Source organism: Pyrus communis, chromosome 11, assembly GCF_963583255.1.
Source record: "Pyrus communis chromosome 11, drPyrComm1.1, whole genome shotgun sequence".
Lineage (NCBI taxonomy): Eukaryota > Viridiplantae > Streptophyta > Magnoliopsida > Rosales > Rosaceae > Pyrus > Pyrus communis.
Window position 1 is genome coordinate 26168356 of NC_084813.1, and position 15033 is coordinate 26183388.

A 15033-nucleotide genomic window follows, 5' to 3' on the forward strand; every position below is an offset into this window, starting at 1 on the left:
CTCCAATTTTTCTACGTTTGGAAAGAAAAAAACACTTATGAAGAGTGTAGAATGAGATTTTTGGAGTGCCAATAACACTTCCCTAAGTACAATGGTTTAGAGTTATTTTGCAAAGTTAAGCCAAAGGAATGTGCAATGTTAGGACAAGAGAAGTTCGAGGACTTGGGCTCGTTTGACATTGTGTTTATAGTTATGGGCCTTATGGCACTTTGCATAGGTTTATCAAGAGTTATATGTGTGCTATCTTAACGTGTTTGACTTGAGATTGACTTTTTATTTAAAATGGTCTTTGAGATTGACATAACTCTTTATTTCGGTCCTAATAATGAATATTGATATAAGTGGTTCATGAGTTTGTCCAAGGTAAATTATTTTGGTATTTCTTCGAAAATCTATCAATATTCTTGTTAAGAGATGAGTTGATTTGACAAAAATACCCTTTAAAAAGTGGTCATGGGGTTGTTCACGTGACAGTTAACGAGGATATTGACAAATTTTTTACGAAATGACAAAAATGATTTACGGTGGATAAACTCATAGACCACTTTTATCGATTTTCTTTGGCATGGATCAAAATGAAGAGTTATACCAATCTCAAAAACTATTTTGGATAAAACCCTTTAAAATTAGAACTTTTAACGAAATAGCTGTGTGAAGTCCAATAATCACATGATGCAAATACTTAGTCACCTAAAAAGTGAATTTTAGAAGTGCTAATGGTATTTGAAGAACTTTTATTTAGGGAAGATAAAACATTTACCTCCTCTAATCATTCTAATTAATCAAGCTTATTTAAGATCTTGAGACAAATAAATACAACACTGAAATATCATAGAGATTGCTCAGTATGTTCGAAAACGAGCACACGCTATATGTGATTATATAATATTTTTTTAACTTTAATTAATATAATAACGTATGATGCGCGGTCCGTTTTTGAAATTTTCAAATAATAAAAATTAAATTGTTTGTTCATCATATCGTCCTATGGCAAGTTCCCAGCTGTGAGTGTGAGTCCACAAAACACCACCAGACGGTATCTTCGTTTCCCTCCAATCGGATTTACGGTGCCAAATTCCGCGCTCTTATCCCTCCAATTCCCCCTCACTCCCTCTCTCTCTCTGTGAATTGTTCAAATTCCACCCCTCCGCCATGGAGCTCAGTCCTCCGCACCACCAGTGCATTTGCTTGGAGACTGTTGGCTCGTCCTCCTCCTCTCACCGCCCTCTCCTTGTTTCGATTTCGCCTCGGAAGACCAGGCTCCTCTGGTCCGTACCTTCTTTCAGATCGATTCGCCAGAGAAATCTGTGCTCCGCCTCCAGCTCCGAGACGTTGGTTGGGTCGCGGAAGGAGGACGGCGGTAAGCACAGTCAGGTCGTGAGCAAGAAAGACGAGGAGGAAGACTTGAAATCTTGGATGCACAAGAACGGGCTGCCTCCTTGCAAGGTCGTGCTCAAGGAGAAACCTTCCTACGACGAGAAGCTCCGGCCCATTCACTACGTTGCTGCAAGCGAAGATCTTGAGGTGATGAGACTGAAATTTTTGAGATTGAAATTTTCAAATTCTGTAATTTAATTCATAAAGTTCATTGGGTTTTAGTACTTTGAGTTTCTTGGGGATGGGTTTTGATTTTTGTGTTATTTGAATTGTTGTAATTGGTAGGTTGGTGATATCGCATTTTCGGTGCCGGATTCCTTAGTTGTGACTCTGAAGAGAGTGTTAGGGAACGAAACACTTGGTAATGTGCATTGTTCATTGTTCGATTTCTCGACTTTTCTGATGAATGTTCGTAGTCAATGGGATATGGGGCATACATTAATGTGATTTTGCTTGTTTTATTTTGCAGCTGAATTATTAACTACGAACAAATTATCGGAATTGGCATGCTTGGCGTTGTATCTGATGTATGAGAAGAAACAAGGAAAGAAGTCATTTTGGTATCCCTATATAAGAGAGCTTGATCGTCAGCGAGGGAGGGGTCAGTTAGCGGTGGAGTCACCCCTTTTATGGTCAGAAGCGGAACTGGCTTATCTTACAGGAAGCCCCACAAAGGTATCTTATGCCACGATCGCTGTACATGCTTCTGTTATCGCTGTACATGCTTCTGTTAAAGTAAGTTATGGAATTCTTCAGTAATTCAAAATGTTCTAGCTTACTTTCTTGTGGTGACGAATCAGGCTGACATTCATGCAAGGGCCGAAGGAATTAAAAGGGAATATAATGAGCTTGACACGGTCTGGTTTATGGCTGGTTCCCTATTTCAGGTATTACTCGAGTGTCTTTGACTGGCACTAGTGTTGTTGTAGCCAATGATATGGACTTAAATTTACTTCATTTTACAGCAATACCCATATGACATTCCTACGGAGGCCTTCCCATTTGAGATATTCAAACAAGCTTTTGTTGCAGTTCAGTCTTGTGTGGTGCATTTGCAGGTGAGTTCTTCATTCCATTGGTAATATATTTTCTTGTTACAATTAACTCACACAAAAATAAGAAAAAGGGTATAAATAGTTTCTTAAGGGCTACACATCCCTCTCGGTGCCGTGCATTTCTAAATCAAGCCCTCTGGATTTCTTACATATTTTTCCCCTTTCCAACGCAGAAAGTTAGTTTGGCTCAGAGATTTGCTTTGGTTCCTCTTGGGCCCCCATTGTTAGCTTATGGAAGCAACTGTAGGGCAATGTTGACAGCTATTGATGGCGCTGTTCAACTAGTGGTCGATAGGCCATATAAGGCAGGGGAGTCTATTGCTGTTTGGTATGTTATTTGAATTTTTCAAGATTATGTTGCTATAGTGTGGCCTTATCATGTAACTGCCGTGTAGAAATCATTAAAATGTAATTTGGTGAAATATTGCAGGTGTGGACCACAGCCCAATTCAAAGTTGCTTATAAACTATGGTTTTGTTGATGAAGATAATTCTTATGACCGTTTGGTGGTTGAGGTAAATTCTGGACAATTTCATAAGCTTGTCAGTTCTGTTTATGTCAAATGTGTGTTTGTTTGAAAGATCCCATATTTCCTATGTGTTCCAGGCAGCTTTGAATACCGAGGATCCACAATACCAAGATAAAAGAATGGTTGCACAAAGAAATGGAAAACTATCGGTACAAACTTTTCAGGTGTGTACTTAAAACTATTTCCCTTAAGAAAGTTATAACATGATTTTCTGCATTAGTTCTTTAATCTGCCTCATTGCTTTCAGGTATACGTGGGAAAGGAAAAGGGAACGGTCTTTGATATGCTTCCCTATCTGAGACTGGGCTATGTTTCAGATCCTTCGGAGATGCAGTCTGTTATCTCTTCTCAAGGTCCAATTTGTCCGGTAAATTAACTTTTATGTCTTTTGTCTTTAATGAAGCAAAATCTTTTATGGTGATAAATGACATGTACTGCTGCTGGACGTAATAAACTTCTAGGTGAGTCCTTGTATGGAACGAGCAGTGTTGGACCAACTGGCTGATTATTTTAGAACGCGGCTGGCTGGCTATCCAACTACACTGAGTGAAGATGAGTCTTTGGTAATCTTGGCTCTGTCAAATTTGTTGCGATACCAGGTTATTGCTAGGTGAATTCAAATTAATATTCTCACTCTTGTGCAGTTGGAAGACGCTAATTTGAATCCAAAGAAGCGAGTTGCTACACGGCTTATCAGACTAGAAAAGAAAATGCTCCATGCATGCCTGAAGGTGGTAGTTGATTTGATTGACCGGTTACCAGATGACACTGTATCACCATGCCCAGCTCCTTATGCCCCTTCGTTGAAATAAAAAGGTGTGCACGTTGCTTATGTATTTGTCTTTTGCAACTATATTTGATATGGACGAACTGCGTGCAAAAACCACTAATTTCTTTTTTGTGCAAGACTATGGAACTTCTGTGCACTACGTGATTTATTAGTTCAAGTGCGAGAACGTTATGCGGTTAAGTTGACGGAATTTTGTGAATGTGCCGGGATACGGGCAAAGAAAGAGAGTGCGTGGGAACAAATGTTACTAAGAATCTTAAAAGCAGTGGTATTTTTTCAAAAGATACATGGAAACTGAATGACTTTAGTTGAATTATGTTGGACCGAACAATCTGCAACCTAGCGTGAGGAACCTAAAAAACTATTCGAACTCTGTTTATCCGTATCTTTCTGCTACACAACATATGATGTCTTGTTTCCTTGAGAAGTGATCATTACTTGTGTTAGTTTCCTCGACAAGATTTTACTGCATTTGTCTGTTTAAATCCGTTGTCCTTAGAGGATTTCTAGAGTTTTAGGGCTTGTTTGGATGTGCTTTTAAAATGACTGAAAACGCTTTTAGAGTAAATATTTTCTGCAAGAAGCACATAACATTACTTGTGTTAGTTTCCTCGACAAGTTTTACTGCATTTGTCTGTTTGAATCTGTTGTTGTTAGGGGATTTCTAGAGTTTTAGGGCTTGTTTGTATGTGTTTTTAAAATGACTGAAAGCGCTTTTAGAGTAAATATTTTCTGCAACTAGCACCAGTTATGTGCTTTTTGCAAGAAGCATTTTAAGTGCTTTTCCAGGATTTACTTGCATCTTTACTAATGATTGATTCTAAAAACATTTTCATCAAAAGTGCTTTCGGTTATTTTAAAAGCACATCCAAACGAGCTCGTAGCCTTATTGCGTTTGCTTTAACATTAATTTCTAATTGCTAACAGAATAGAAACATTTCGTAGTTGAACAGATGCAGCCTACAAAGTTCCTTTCCAAAACCATTTATTTTTGCAGATAGATCAAAGGAAGTGGGCAACGGACAGGGCAACCAGGAGAACCGTAATATTTGTCTGTCGCTCCATCAGTCAGGCATCAACGAGGAGAGAATCAGGCATATTTGTATTCAGTAACCTGTAAATTCCTTTCCACTTGCTTGTCAGCATACAATATGATCCCACCCGACAGTCCCCATCGTATATTCCCCCGAATTCATTTTCTTCCTACCTTCAGATGAATGCGGTGTCAACAGAGAACCGCCTTGTAAACGGGCAAAGAACGAAGGGAAACAAAAATGGAATGAAGGATCGATGCCTTGATGATTTTGGTAGTAGATGTAATCTTGGTCATTCTCTGTAAATGTGAATCGGGATGACCACTCTCTTGGTCAGTCCAGTTGCGTTCAATGTACATTACTGAGTTCAGAATATGCATACCTTTCATGTAAAATATAAGGCTCGTTTAAATGTGCTTTTAAAATGACTGAAAAGCGTTTTTAGAAAAAATGTTTTTTTGGTTCCAAAAGCACTTAAAATGCTTTATGTAAGAGCCAGGAGGCATTTTAGTGCTTTTCCAGAATTTACTTGTATTTTTACTAAGGATTGGTTCCAAAAACATTTTTATCAAGAACGCTTTCAGTCATTTTAAAAACACATCCAAACAAGCACATAATCTGTTGATTCTCTTACCACTGTACATGCATAATTTCGGCCTTCGCTCAAAACTGATCAAAAGAAAAGTTAACATAAAGCATGTTCAAAATTGGTTCCATAAATAGACGGTAGCCAGAGACATCTCTGCCTCGTTTGGGAGAAAATGACTCAGAACTTTCCGTCTCTTTGCACAATAAGTAGCCAAAAAAAACAATTTCAGTGCTGCAGCATCTTTGTCCATCGCCATTCTCAACTTCAAGTCGATATGTTGACTGATACTGCTTGATTCATATGATGAACTTCTGGGGGACGCCATCAAAATCATCGAAGTCAAATCTCTGCCGCTCTCTTCCAGTCTAAACATGTATGCAGGTATTAGTCTGATTAACAAACTACTAACTAGTTTAGTAACACTACAGAAACAATTCACTCACCTTTGACATGAACAAAGGATCGGTTGAGATGTTTTCATCAATAGCAGTCAGCTTCCTTGACAGTGCCATTATCCTGGATGGAGAGGAGAGAAAAATAAAATGGTAAAAACGATGTGCCACCGCTTCTCCCACAGACAAAATAAAAGAATAATGCAAAATTTTATTGATATCCAACCAATTTACCTCTGTATTGATGAATCAATATGTTCAATCATGTGACAGGTTTTATATTGCTCAGGATCCTCAAGAAATCTAACCATTCCATCCTTCTGGTTAATTGTTGCGAATATCTCACCATCTTCAATCTATACTTTGATAAAAGATAACATTAGGCTACAATACAAAGATTTGTGATTCCGATACTTTATTGCTAATACTTTTGATTTACCATTCGTAGCACATGCATTTCTGCTTCCTTAGCGCTGTTTAGTTGAACGCTGTTGGCTATGTCTTGAAGGGAAAGAGTCAAGTATGTCTGAGTCAGTCTCTGAATGTTTCGCTTATACATGGAAGATATAACCTGCTTCACCAGTCCAAGATTGTTGTCCTAGGGAAAAAAAAAAAAAAACACAATTCCAAAGCCTCATTAAGAAGACTGAAGAATTCGAGTCAGAGACTCGCAGGTTACAGAGAGATCATGTTGCGTCATCTTTTTCTTTGACACCATGGATCCAACAAACAACCAAAGTGAAAAACAACAGGATGAAATCATCATAAAAAACTCACATTTTCATACTTTTCCCTGTATTTGTCAACCAATGCCTCCAAATCTACAATTTTTCCACTGACATAGCAGTTTGCCAATTCAATGTAGGGCTGCTTGAAAGGGAGTTAAAAACCAAATAAAGTCATTAGAGTGGGTAAGTTTAAATGCTAGCCTACAATGGAATGACTGATTATATCAGGGTTTAAATAATAAAGTAATCCATTAAAGAAAATACAAGTAGCAAAGAGCAGCGCTCAACTTTTGCATTACCTGAGAAAAGTTCTTTAGATTCCTCTGAGCTACTGAAGAGGTGTATTTAGGAAGACTGGTAGAGAACTGTCACCAGGAAAAGAACAATCATCAAATTATCCTCAAATAAATTTACAGCGCAAACAGATGAACTCGTCAAGTCAAAACGATGTCAAATTAAATCTAAAGGTAGATGGATCTATGAGAAGAAAAGGCATACATTCCAATTGTGAATGAGTGAAACTAATATATGCTTTTTGTACGCTTCGACAGCTATTGCATTAACAACAGTCATTGGAGATGTTACAACCTGGGAAATATGATTTGCGTTTAGTATGGACAAGTAAATCAAACTTCTTATAGAAGATAACTTAAATGTATAAGAAGGTAAACTGAATATAGATCACAGACATTGTGAAGAAGCTCCAACGCTTTGCGAAAACGCTTTTGTCCTATGCATATCATCCCCCTACAATGATGTCAAACATGAAATAGAGTCAGAAATATCCTGAGCAACACAAAATCCTCAAAGTGAAACATGTTAACAAAGCAAGGACACTTACAAGAAAAAAATGAAAGTAATTTCCTCAAGGACTAAAAACAGGGGCTGGTTTGGTATTGATGTGCTTTAAAAAAAAAAGTCCTTTTACTGTGCTGTAAGAATAAGCAGCTGTGAAATAAAGCAGCAGCGTGTTTGGTAAACTTTTTTGTGAAAGTGCTTTTGAAAAAAAAAAAGCAGTATTATGGTGTTTGATCAACTTTTATGTAAAACAGATGTGAAAAAAATCTGGTTTTTCGAAGCTGGGTTTTGCAACTTCATGTTTTTTGCTTTTTTTCACCCAAAACTGTGAAAAAAAGCTGAAGCTGAATGTTTACCAAACATAAAAAAGCTCCCAGCTTTTTTTGATAGCCACTTTTTTCAGAATCACCTCAAACTAGGGCTTAGGTGAAAGCAAACTGAAACAAAGATAACACTGTGAAGAAAGAGCAACCGACCCGTAATAGCAATAGAGAAAAAGATCCCTTGGCTGATCAACCTCAAATATGTCTTCATCTAAAATAGAATATCCAGCTTTATAGGATTTTGACAACAAACAAAGAAGAAGAAACTCTGGATGCAAAGAAGTCAAGTGTTCTGAGGAGGCCTGAATTTTCCGAATGGCTGTCAGCATCGGTGCCACGCCTCGCAATGGTGCTTCAAGCAGCATAACTTGATCCTTGAACCTCTTGCAAACAGATATGACTACAAACCACACAAATCAACGGAAAGAGAAACAACAGGTGCAGTTTAACAGCATTTACGCAAGTCGAATAAATAAGTAAAGATGAATAGTGAATACATACATTTATCAGGCTGCAAACGAATCTGCTCTGCAGCACAGGAATTGATAAATCTGGCAATGGGCAAGACCAACGCACTCGCCTGCTCCTTTGAAATCGAACCAGATGAGCATGCCTCCCTGTCACCGCATTCACAAACCCATGACACAGTCAGTTTCACCGATTTTCAAATGCTGGTAACTAGTAACCACGCGGAATTATAAACAAATGAACCACACGCCATACATGCTTTCGACAATCACACTTGTGATCTCAAATGCAATTCCAAGCAGTGACAGAATTCTTAATTCAGAGTTCGTAGAATTTATTAAAAGATGCATCTAAAATCGTTTACTCAATCACCAAACAGTGGATTAGGTCACAGTTCCCGCTCTCTCTCCCCCAATAACCAAACACATTGCACATGACGCTGTCTGACTGATCCTAGGGCATCCAATACCGAAAACGAAAAATACACAGATAAAATTCGAAAACCAGAAGTGTTAAGAGTCACGAAGAGGCTCACAGGATGTAGAGGTATCCGAGAGAGTGCTTGGCAGGGTCGAGCTGGTCGAGAACGGGAAGCAACCGAGTCGACTCGGCGTAGAGCGACTCCTGCGCTTGCTTCAGAAGGGCGTGAAGGTGCGGGATGTCGCCTGAGCTCGAAAGCCCTTGGATGTTCGCCACCAGAGCTTGCACGGGTTCCATGGTTTCCGGTCGAGTTTCCGATTTCTGAGAACCCGGGAGCGGAGACGAGATAGAAAGCTTCGGGAGCTCGCTCTGGGTTTGTGTGTGTGTGTTTTTGGTGGACGATTCGATTCGAAACACGATCAATGAAACACGGGGATCGATTCGCGCATTTAGCTGAGTTGAGCGGGGACGGTTCGATGAGTAAAACTCGGTTGTAGAAAGTGGAGTTTTATGACAAATGGTCATGAAATTGAGCTACTCCGGTCATTTGAAATTGAAATTATAAATGTAACATTTGAATAAGAGTATCGCAAATTAATATACTTATGTTAAAGTTTTGTCAAAATTTATGTTAATACGTTGACGTGTCAAATTTTGATTAGACTTGTGAGGGCTTTTTAGTCAAAATGGTTATTGAGATTTGCATAATTTCTCACTTTGGTCTTTGAGATTTGAAATCAATAGAATTGGTTTTTGAGTTTGTCTACAATCAATCATTTTGGTCTTTCCATGAAAATTCTCCTTAAAATAAAGATAAAATAACAAAAATACCCTCAATATTTTTTGTCAAAGTATTTTGGCCTATTGTTTATTAAATTGAGGGGATATTTGTTATTTTGATCCTTGTTTAACATATTTTTTACCGAATGACCAAAATGATTGATGGTGGACAATATCATGGACCACTTTTATTAATTTCAAATCTCATGGACCAAGGTGAGGAGTTATGCAAATCTCAAGGATTATTTTGGTTAAAAAACCGACTTGTGAGTTCATATATATGACACGTCAACACATGAATAGAAGTTTGACAGAACTTTAACAGAATGATTGCATTGATTGGCACCACTCATATTCAAAGACTACATTGCTTATCAACAGACAACCCGCATTGCCCTCTTCAAGTGGACATAAATTTATTATTCACTGTATTAAAGACATTTTGAATTGAGAAATGGCCGATAATTTTTTTATTTTGTCCAAATTGAAGATTACTCATGAATAGAAAAACTGTCCCTTCTAATCCTATCATTTTTTTGTGGGAGCTAAAGAGATATATTTTCTTCTTGACTAAACTTCACACTAGACAAAATATAGAAGTTCTCATCCATTTCTGCTTTCAAAATATCATTGATGTAGTGAATATTCCTATTCAAGTTAATCCTCCCTATCAAACAAGGCCTTAGAATCACGTTTTAAAGAAGTTATTCACAGACTATCGTAAAGTGAGACGCAAAATATAGTCAAGAGAGTAGGGCAGATTATCTCACTTTAATTGAGCCTATGAAAATCACCTTCCAAACTAAAGCCCATTCAATCGGCCTAGTAATTAAAAAATGCCCATTTGTTCGGGGCCTAAAAATAAAAGTAGGCCCAAAGTGAAGGGATATCTCTCTCTTTTTCTCTCACTGGAAGAACTGGATCCTTCTCTTCCCGCTGTCGCTCCTATTTCTCTCCTCATAGTTTTGCTCTCTCTCTCTCTCTCTGTCTGTCTTCGAATTTGAACCCCAATTCGAAATTCACTCCCAAATTGGTCGACGCCATTGACGACCACAGATATCAATTTCGAGTTTTTCTCATCTACTTGTTTGGTGACGAATAACGGAGAGTGAGAGAGAGAAATGGCGGACTATCACTTTGTGTACAAGGACTTGGACGGAGCATCGACTCAGTGGGACGACATACAGAGAAAGCTCGGGAACCTTCCCGCGAAGCCACCGCCGTTCAAGCCGCCGAAGTTCACACCGGCTCAGGACGAAGCCTCCCTTCCCAAAGACAAGTCCTGGATCGATGAGAAATCCGAGCAGGACCTCGAAGACCTCGAGGACAATCCCGATCTCGACGACGATCGCTTCCTCGAAGAATACAGGTCCTCACAGTTATTTTTTAATTTTTTTTTACCTAATTACTGCTTTATTTACTTGAAATTGTGACCGTAAATGTGAAAATTTTGGCTGGTTGCACAGGAAGAAGAGGCTGGCGGAGCTGAGAGAAGCAGCCAAAGTTGCGAGGTTCGGATCGGTGGTGCCGATTTCGGGATCGGATTTCGTGCGGGAGGTGTCTCAGGCGCCGCCGGATGTTTGGGTGGTTGTGATTTTGTACAAAGAAGGAATCGCCGAGTGCGGGGTTTTGATGCAGTGTATGGAAGATTTGGCGACGAAATATCCCGCTACAAAATTCGTCAAGATAATATCGACGGACTGCATTCCGAACTACCCTGATCGGAATGTTCCGACTGTTTTAGTATACAACAGTGGGAATGTCAAAGCTAACTACGTCGGCTTGCAGAGCTTTGGCCGCAGATGCACACCCGAAGGTATTTCATATTTCTTTTCTTTATACAAATGATATTTACTTTAAACCAATCTAAACGGCGGGATAGAGTTCGGACTCGAGTGCATAGAGAAACATATTATGTAGTTACGCTCATGTCTGCGATGAAATTTTAAGCTTTTAACTCGATTAAGTTAACATAATGTGTTATGTAGAACACAAATTATTGTGGGAAGTGGATTCAAGTTGACATGGACCGTCCGAAGTGAACTTTTTGGTTTTGAGTACTTGAGTCTAACAGAAGACATGGCGCAAAACCGAGTGCAGTGATGTTCTATGATTCATAAGCAGGCCCCGCCTAGTGGAATGAGGCTTTGTGGTGTTGTTCTAATCTACGGGGAGGGGGATTCGAACTTGGGTGACTGGAGCAGATACACTTTATGTTGTGGCCTTATGCTGCAATATGAGATTTTAAGCTTTTAACTCGATTAAGTTAACATAATGTGTTGTTTAGAACACGAATTACTGTGAGAAATGGATTCAAGTTGACATGGACTGTGAGGAAGTGCACATTTTTGGTTTGAGTACTTGGCGCCAACGGAAATCCTTGGCTCAAAAGAGCGTAGTGGCGTTCTAGGATTTATACAGCCAACCCTGCCTAATGGGATAAGGCTTTGTGTTGTTCTAATCTACGGGGAGGGGGATTGGAACTTGGGTGACTGGAGCAGATACACTGGATGTTGTGGCCTTATGCTGCAATATGAGATTGTCTTGGTTTGAATCCCATGCATGATTAGTATGCTGGGGCTCTTGATGTGAATCGTTGTTGTACTGCAATGCTTAAAACTCTTTTTAATGAAGTTTTCTGTGCTGTGCTGAAATATCAGGTGTGGCACTACTTCTGTGCCAGTCAGATCCTGTACTTAATGACGGCCTGAGTGGAAATGATCGGTCGAGGCAAGCTGTGATCGATGGAGTTCGCAGGAGGTTTATAGAGAAGGTTGTGACAGAGCATGAAGACATTGATGATGGGTCCTCGAGCGATTAGAACCCCAGTAACTTTATATTGGTTTCTGTAATAGTTTGGGTTTATAACTTTTTGCATTGGTTTCTGTAAGAGTTTTTGAGTTTACAAGTGAATCAGATGACACTCGTTTGTGCTTCTTTCTTGTTCGTGTACGGCGTGTATGGTTGCACTGTTTGTGAAAGGTTATGATTCTGATGTGTTAACTTGAGTGGAAGAATTGAATGAATTTGATTTTTAAGAATCGTTAAGCAGGTAGATTAAATCAAACTCATCCGACGACAGAGCACAAACCAAAGAATAAGCTTCAAAGAAACAACAAATTCGTGGCGAATAACCGAATCGTTTATCATTAGAATTCGAAACTGCATCCGAAGAATCACCTAAAAACATTATTACTCGAAAAATGCCGGCCAATTTCCACAAGACAACTAAACTTTTGACCGCTCTAACAAAAAATTAAAATTCTGACCAGGCAATGATCATCAAACATAGTTATAGTAAAAGTGCTCCAAATAAGTCGTGAATCAAGCCCCATATATGGTAGCTATACACCGACAGCTTTCGAAACAGAAAATAAGCTCAAATACCTCTTCATGCGGTTACTTCCGCTCTATCTTTCTTCCTCCCCCTCCGTGGATCACCAGCATCCAGTTGTTGCTGTTCAGCCTTTTTCTGAGCACGGACCATGGCTCGTCTTGCACGGGGTCGCATTTCCCTTACATTCCGAGGGGGCATCAGGTATGGTTCAAGGGGCCTATCAGCAAAGGGATGTTCATCGCCAGCAAATATCCTCAACTTCCTATCTCTATCCTACATCCATTTGAAGCATCGTTGAGAGAGAATTCAGTACGCCAGCAACAAATTCTATGATAAAAGTTAAATATAACAGACAAGAAAATCTACTACTATAAAACTCACATCGCGCAGTTTGTTCCTCGGCAGCATGCGCATAACAGCTTTGCGAATGACTTCTGTAGGATCTTTAGCAAACTGATCCTTCAAATTCCTTTGCTTGAGGTGACCCACATACCTATACAGGCCATACATGATTCAGTAACAAAACCAACGGATATCATGGATTACGGATATGACTTTATTTAGAGGGTCTCATGAAACACCAGGAATCAATTCTACTGATATCCTTCGCTCGTTCATAGAAAAACTGAGTAAATTCGATGATTCTCAGAACTGAATTAAAAAGGCTAAATTTTTTATTTCAAAGTTGTTTGGTGATAAATTTACGACTACAATGAAGACATATATTTATCATATTGAAGGACAGATCGATCAACGGTGCACAAGAATTGAATGACGTTAATCCCATGAAGTCCCTCCATAGTTTTAGCAACTAAAAATTTTCACAATAAGTAATGGCAATGCTAAAACAATGGCACTTACCCAGTATGCCAATAATAAACCTTATCGGTCATTTTTCTCCCCGTGACACAAACATCCTTCGCGTTAAGCACGATGCACATATCACCATCATCTCGGTTTGGAGCATATGTTGGTTTATCCTTTCCTTGAATCACTGTAGATATTTGAGCTGCTAGTCTTCCAAGAACCTAAAAATACGCTTACGTTATCATTATCCACTGCAAAGGCTATTACTTCAAGTATTCGATTCAAATTCATTAAAAACTGAATGAAAAATTCACCAAAATTAATTCCGTAAACAAAAATGCAACACTATATCCCACGCCTACAAGTAATGCTACCAAAAAAATCGAAATAACTATGAACATCAACCACCAACCTGGCCTTTCGCATCGAAAACTTTCCACCGCAGACCGTCAAGATCAATACGTCTCAGGCCAGCAAGAGCTCTCTGTATGAACATCAAAGCACAAATTCCGTTAAACACAAGGTCTCTCTCAGGACATCCCACAAACAGTTGGTGGGCATTCATTGATATACTAATTCACACTCCGACGAGGTTATAAAATCAGCATATTAAGAAGAAAACAACAATTAAACGCAACTTAAACACGATTAATCAACGTAATCAGAAGAAAACATTGCCTTCATGTTGCCACTAAACGCGGTAGCTGCTTGGCCCGCCATTTCTCTCTTTCGTTTTCTCCGATTCGGGCTTTTTTCAAACGCAGATCATCCACCTGGGAAAGCAGATCAAAGATTTAAGCAAATAAGCAGAAAGCTCGAGAAGATTTAATCACTTCAAATTCTCAGAAGAAAAGAAAGAGACGGACCTGTAAAACCCTGCGGAGGTATAGGGTTTGGGCAAATGAATACAAGATGTTGGGTTGCTTCGACCGGGTTTTTCTCTATTGCTGCGGGAAGCCTCTAAAGTAGAGCACGGTTGCTGGAGATTAATATCAGCCGTTGGATTGACCTGACGGTTTATTATACATCCAGTTTAAAACAAATGGACACTACCACTCAGTACTACAATCTGGTGACATTTCTCTTCACTTGGAAATGAGGTCTTATGTTCTAATATTGTGGATAGTGAATTCGATACCAAATTAGGTTACCCATTGTGTGACTTAGACGAATACCCTACTCCCCTAATGTAAAAAATATATCGATGTACTAAAAAAAAAAAAAAAAACAAATAGACACTGCATATGACCCAAAATGAAAGCCGGTTTATTTTCTTCTCACGCATCTTTGTTTTTATTTGATTTATTCAATTTAATACAAAGGTTTGTGCGAGGTTAAACAGGATTGAGATCCACTCCGGATCTCTATGTTCGGAGTCTACGGACTGAGAGATCCGGATCATTCAATTTCAATCTTACTTTACAATAACCGAAAATATTGAACGATTCAAATCTTTTTCTCTCTGAATGGTCTAGATTCCTTATTCCAAGAGCTTCGAACACAGATCGAGAGTGGATTTCATTACGTAAATGGCATTAAAAAGGGGCTCCCCAAGATCTTTTTCAGATTGAGCACGGTTCGAACCGGTTCCATTTTTGTTACAATC

General features: G+C 39.0%; 4 protein-coding genes across 7 annotated transcripts; 2 read left to right on the forward strand and 2 right to left on the reverse strand.

Annotated features, from left to right (window-relative positions):
* Positions 1 to 962: 962 nt before the first annotated feature.
* Positions 963 to 5158, forward strand: LOC137708151 (uncharacterized). Of its 3 annotated transcripts, none has more exons than XM_068447157.1 (12): positions 963 to 1524; positions 1663 to 1738; positions 1847 to 2052; positions 2178 to 2264; positions 2343 to 2435; positions 2606 to 2760; positions 2863 to 2947; positions 3039 to 3125; positions 3209 to 3328; positions 3423 to 3524; positions 3606 to 3777; positions 3869 to 5158. In XM_068447157.1, the coding sequence occupies exons 1-11, from the start codon at positions 1153 to 1155 to the stop codon at positions 3771 to 3773; spliced, it is 1551 nt and encodes a 516-aa protein (XP_068303258.1). In that variant the 5' UTR covers positions 963 to 1152; the 3' UTR covers positions 3774 to 3777; positions 3869 to 5158. The 3 variants fall into 3 exon arrangements, with proteins under 3 accessions (XP_068303258.1, XP_068303257.1, XP_068303256.1); XM_068447156.1 differs by having other exon boundaries at positions 4749 to 5158; XM_068447155.1 differs by having other exon boundaries at positions 3606 to 5158.
* Positions 5159 to 5428: 270 nt separating this feature from the next.
* LOC137708532 (COP9 signalosome complex subunit 3) lies at positions 5429 to 8998 on the reverse strand. Of its 2 annotated transcripts, XM_068447630.1 has the most exons (11): positions 8619 to 8998; positions 8117 to 8232; positions 7769 to 8015; positions 7184 to 7241; positions 6993 to 7082; positions 6794 to 6859; positions 6544 to 6633; positions 6206 to 6364; positions 6001 to 6122; positions 5818 to 5890; positions 5429 to 5739 (listed from the first exon to the last, which is right to left on the reverse strand). In XM_068447630.1, the coding sequence occupies exons 1-11, from the start codon at positions 8798 to 8800 to the stop codon at positions 5671 to 5673; spliced, it is 1272 nt and encodes a 423-aa protein (XP_068303731.1). In that variant the 5' UTR covers positions 8801 to 8998; the 3' UTR covers positions 5429 to 5670. The 2 variants fall into 2 exon arrangements, with proteins under 2 accessions (XP_068303731.1, XP_068303732.1); XM_068447631.1 differs by lacking the exon at positions 6993 to 7082.
* Positions 8999 to 10229: 1231 nt separating this feature from the next.
* LOC137708112 (uncharacterized) lies at positions 10230 to 12321 on the forward strand. Its single transcript, XM_068447105.1, has 3 exons — positions 10230 to 10652; positions 10750 to 11099; positions 11944 to 12321. The coding sequence occupies exons 1-3, from the start codon at positions 10405 to 10407 to the stop codon at positions 12102 to 12104; spliced, it is 759 nt and encodes a 252-aa protein (XP_068303206.1). The 5' UTR covers positions 10230 to 10404; the 3' UTR covers positions 12105 to 12321.
* Positions 12322 to 12559: 238 nt separating this feature from the next.
* LOC137708113 (uncharacterized) lies at positions 12560 to 14419 on the reverse strand. Its single transcript, XM_068447106.1, has 6 exons — positions 14294 to 14419; positions 14106 to 14200; positions 13840 to 13911; positions 13482 to 13648; positions 13002 to 13113; positions 12560 to 12893 (listed from the first exon to the last, which is right to left on the reverse strand). The coding sequence occupies exons 2-6, from the start codon at positions 14145 to 14147 to the stop codon at positions 12675 to 12677; spliced, it is 612 nt and encodes a 203-aa protein (XP_068303207.1). The 5' UTR covers positions 14148 to 14200; positions 14294 to 14419; the 3' UTR covers positions 12560 to 12674.
* Between the last annotated feature and the right edge of the window lie 614 nt (positions 14420 to 15033).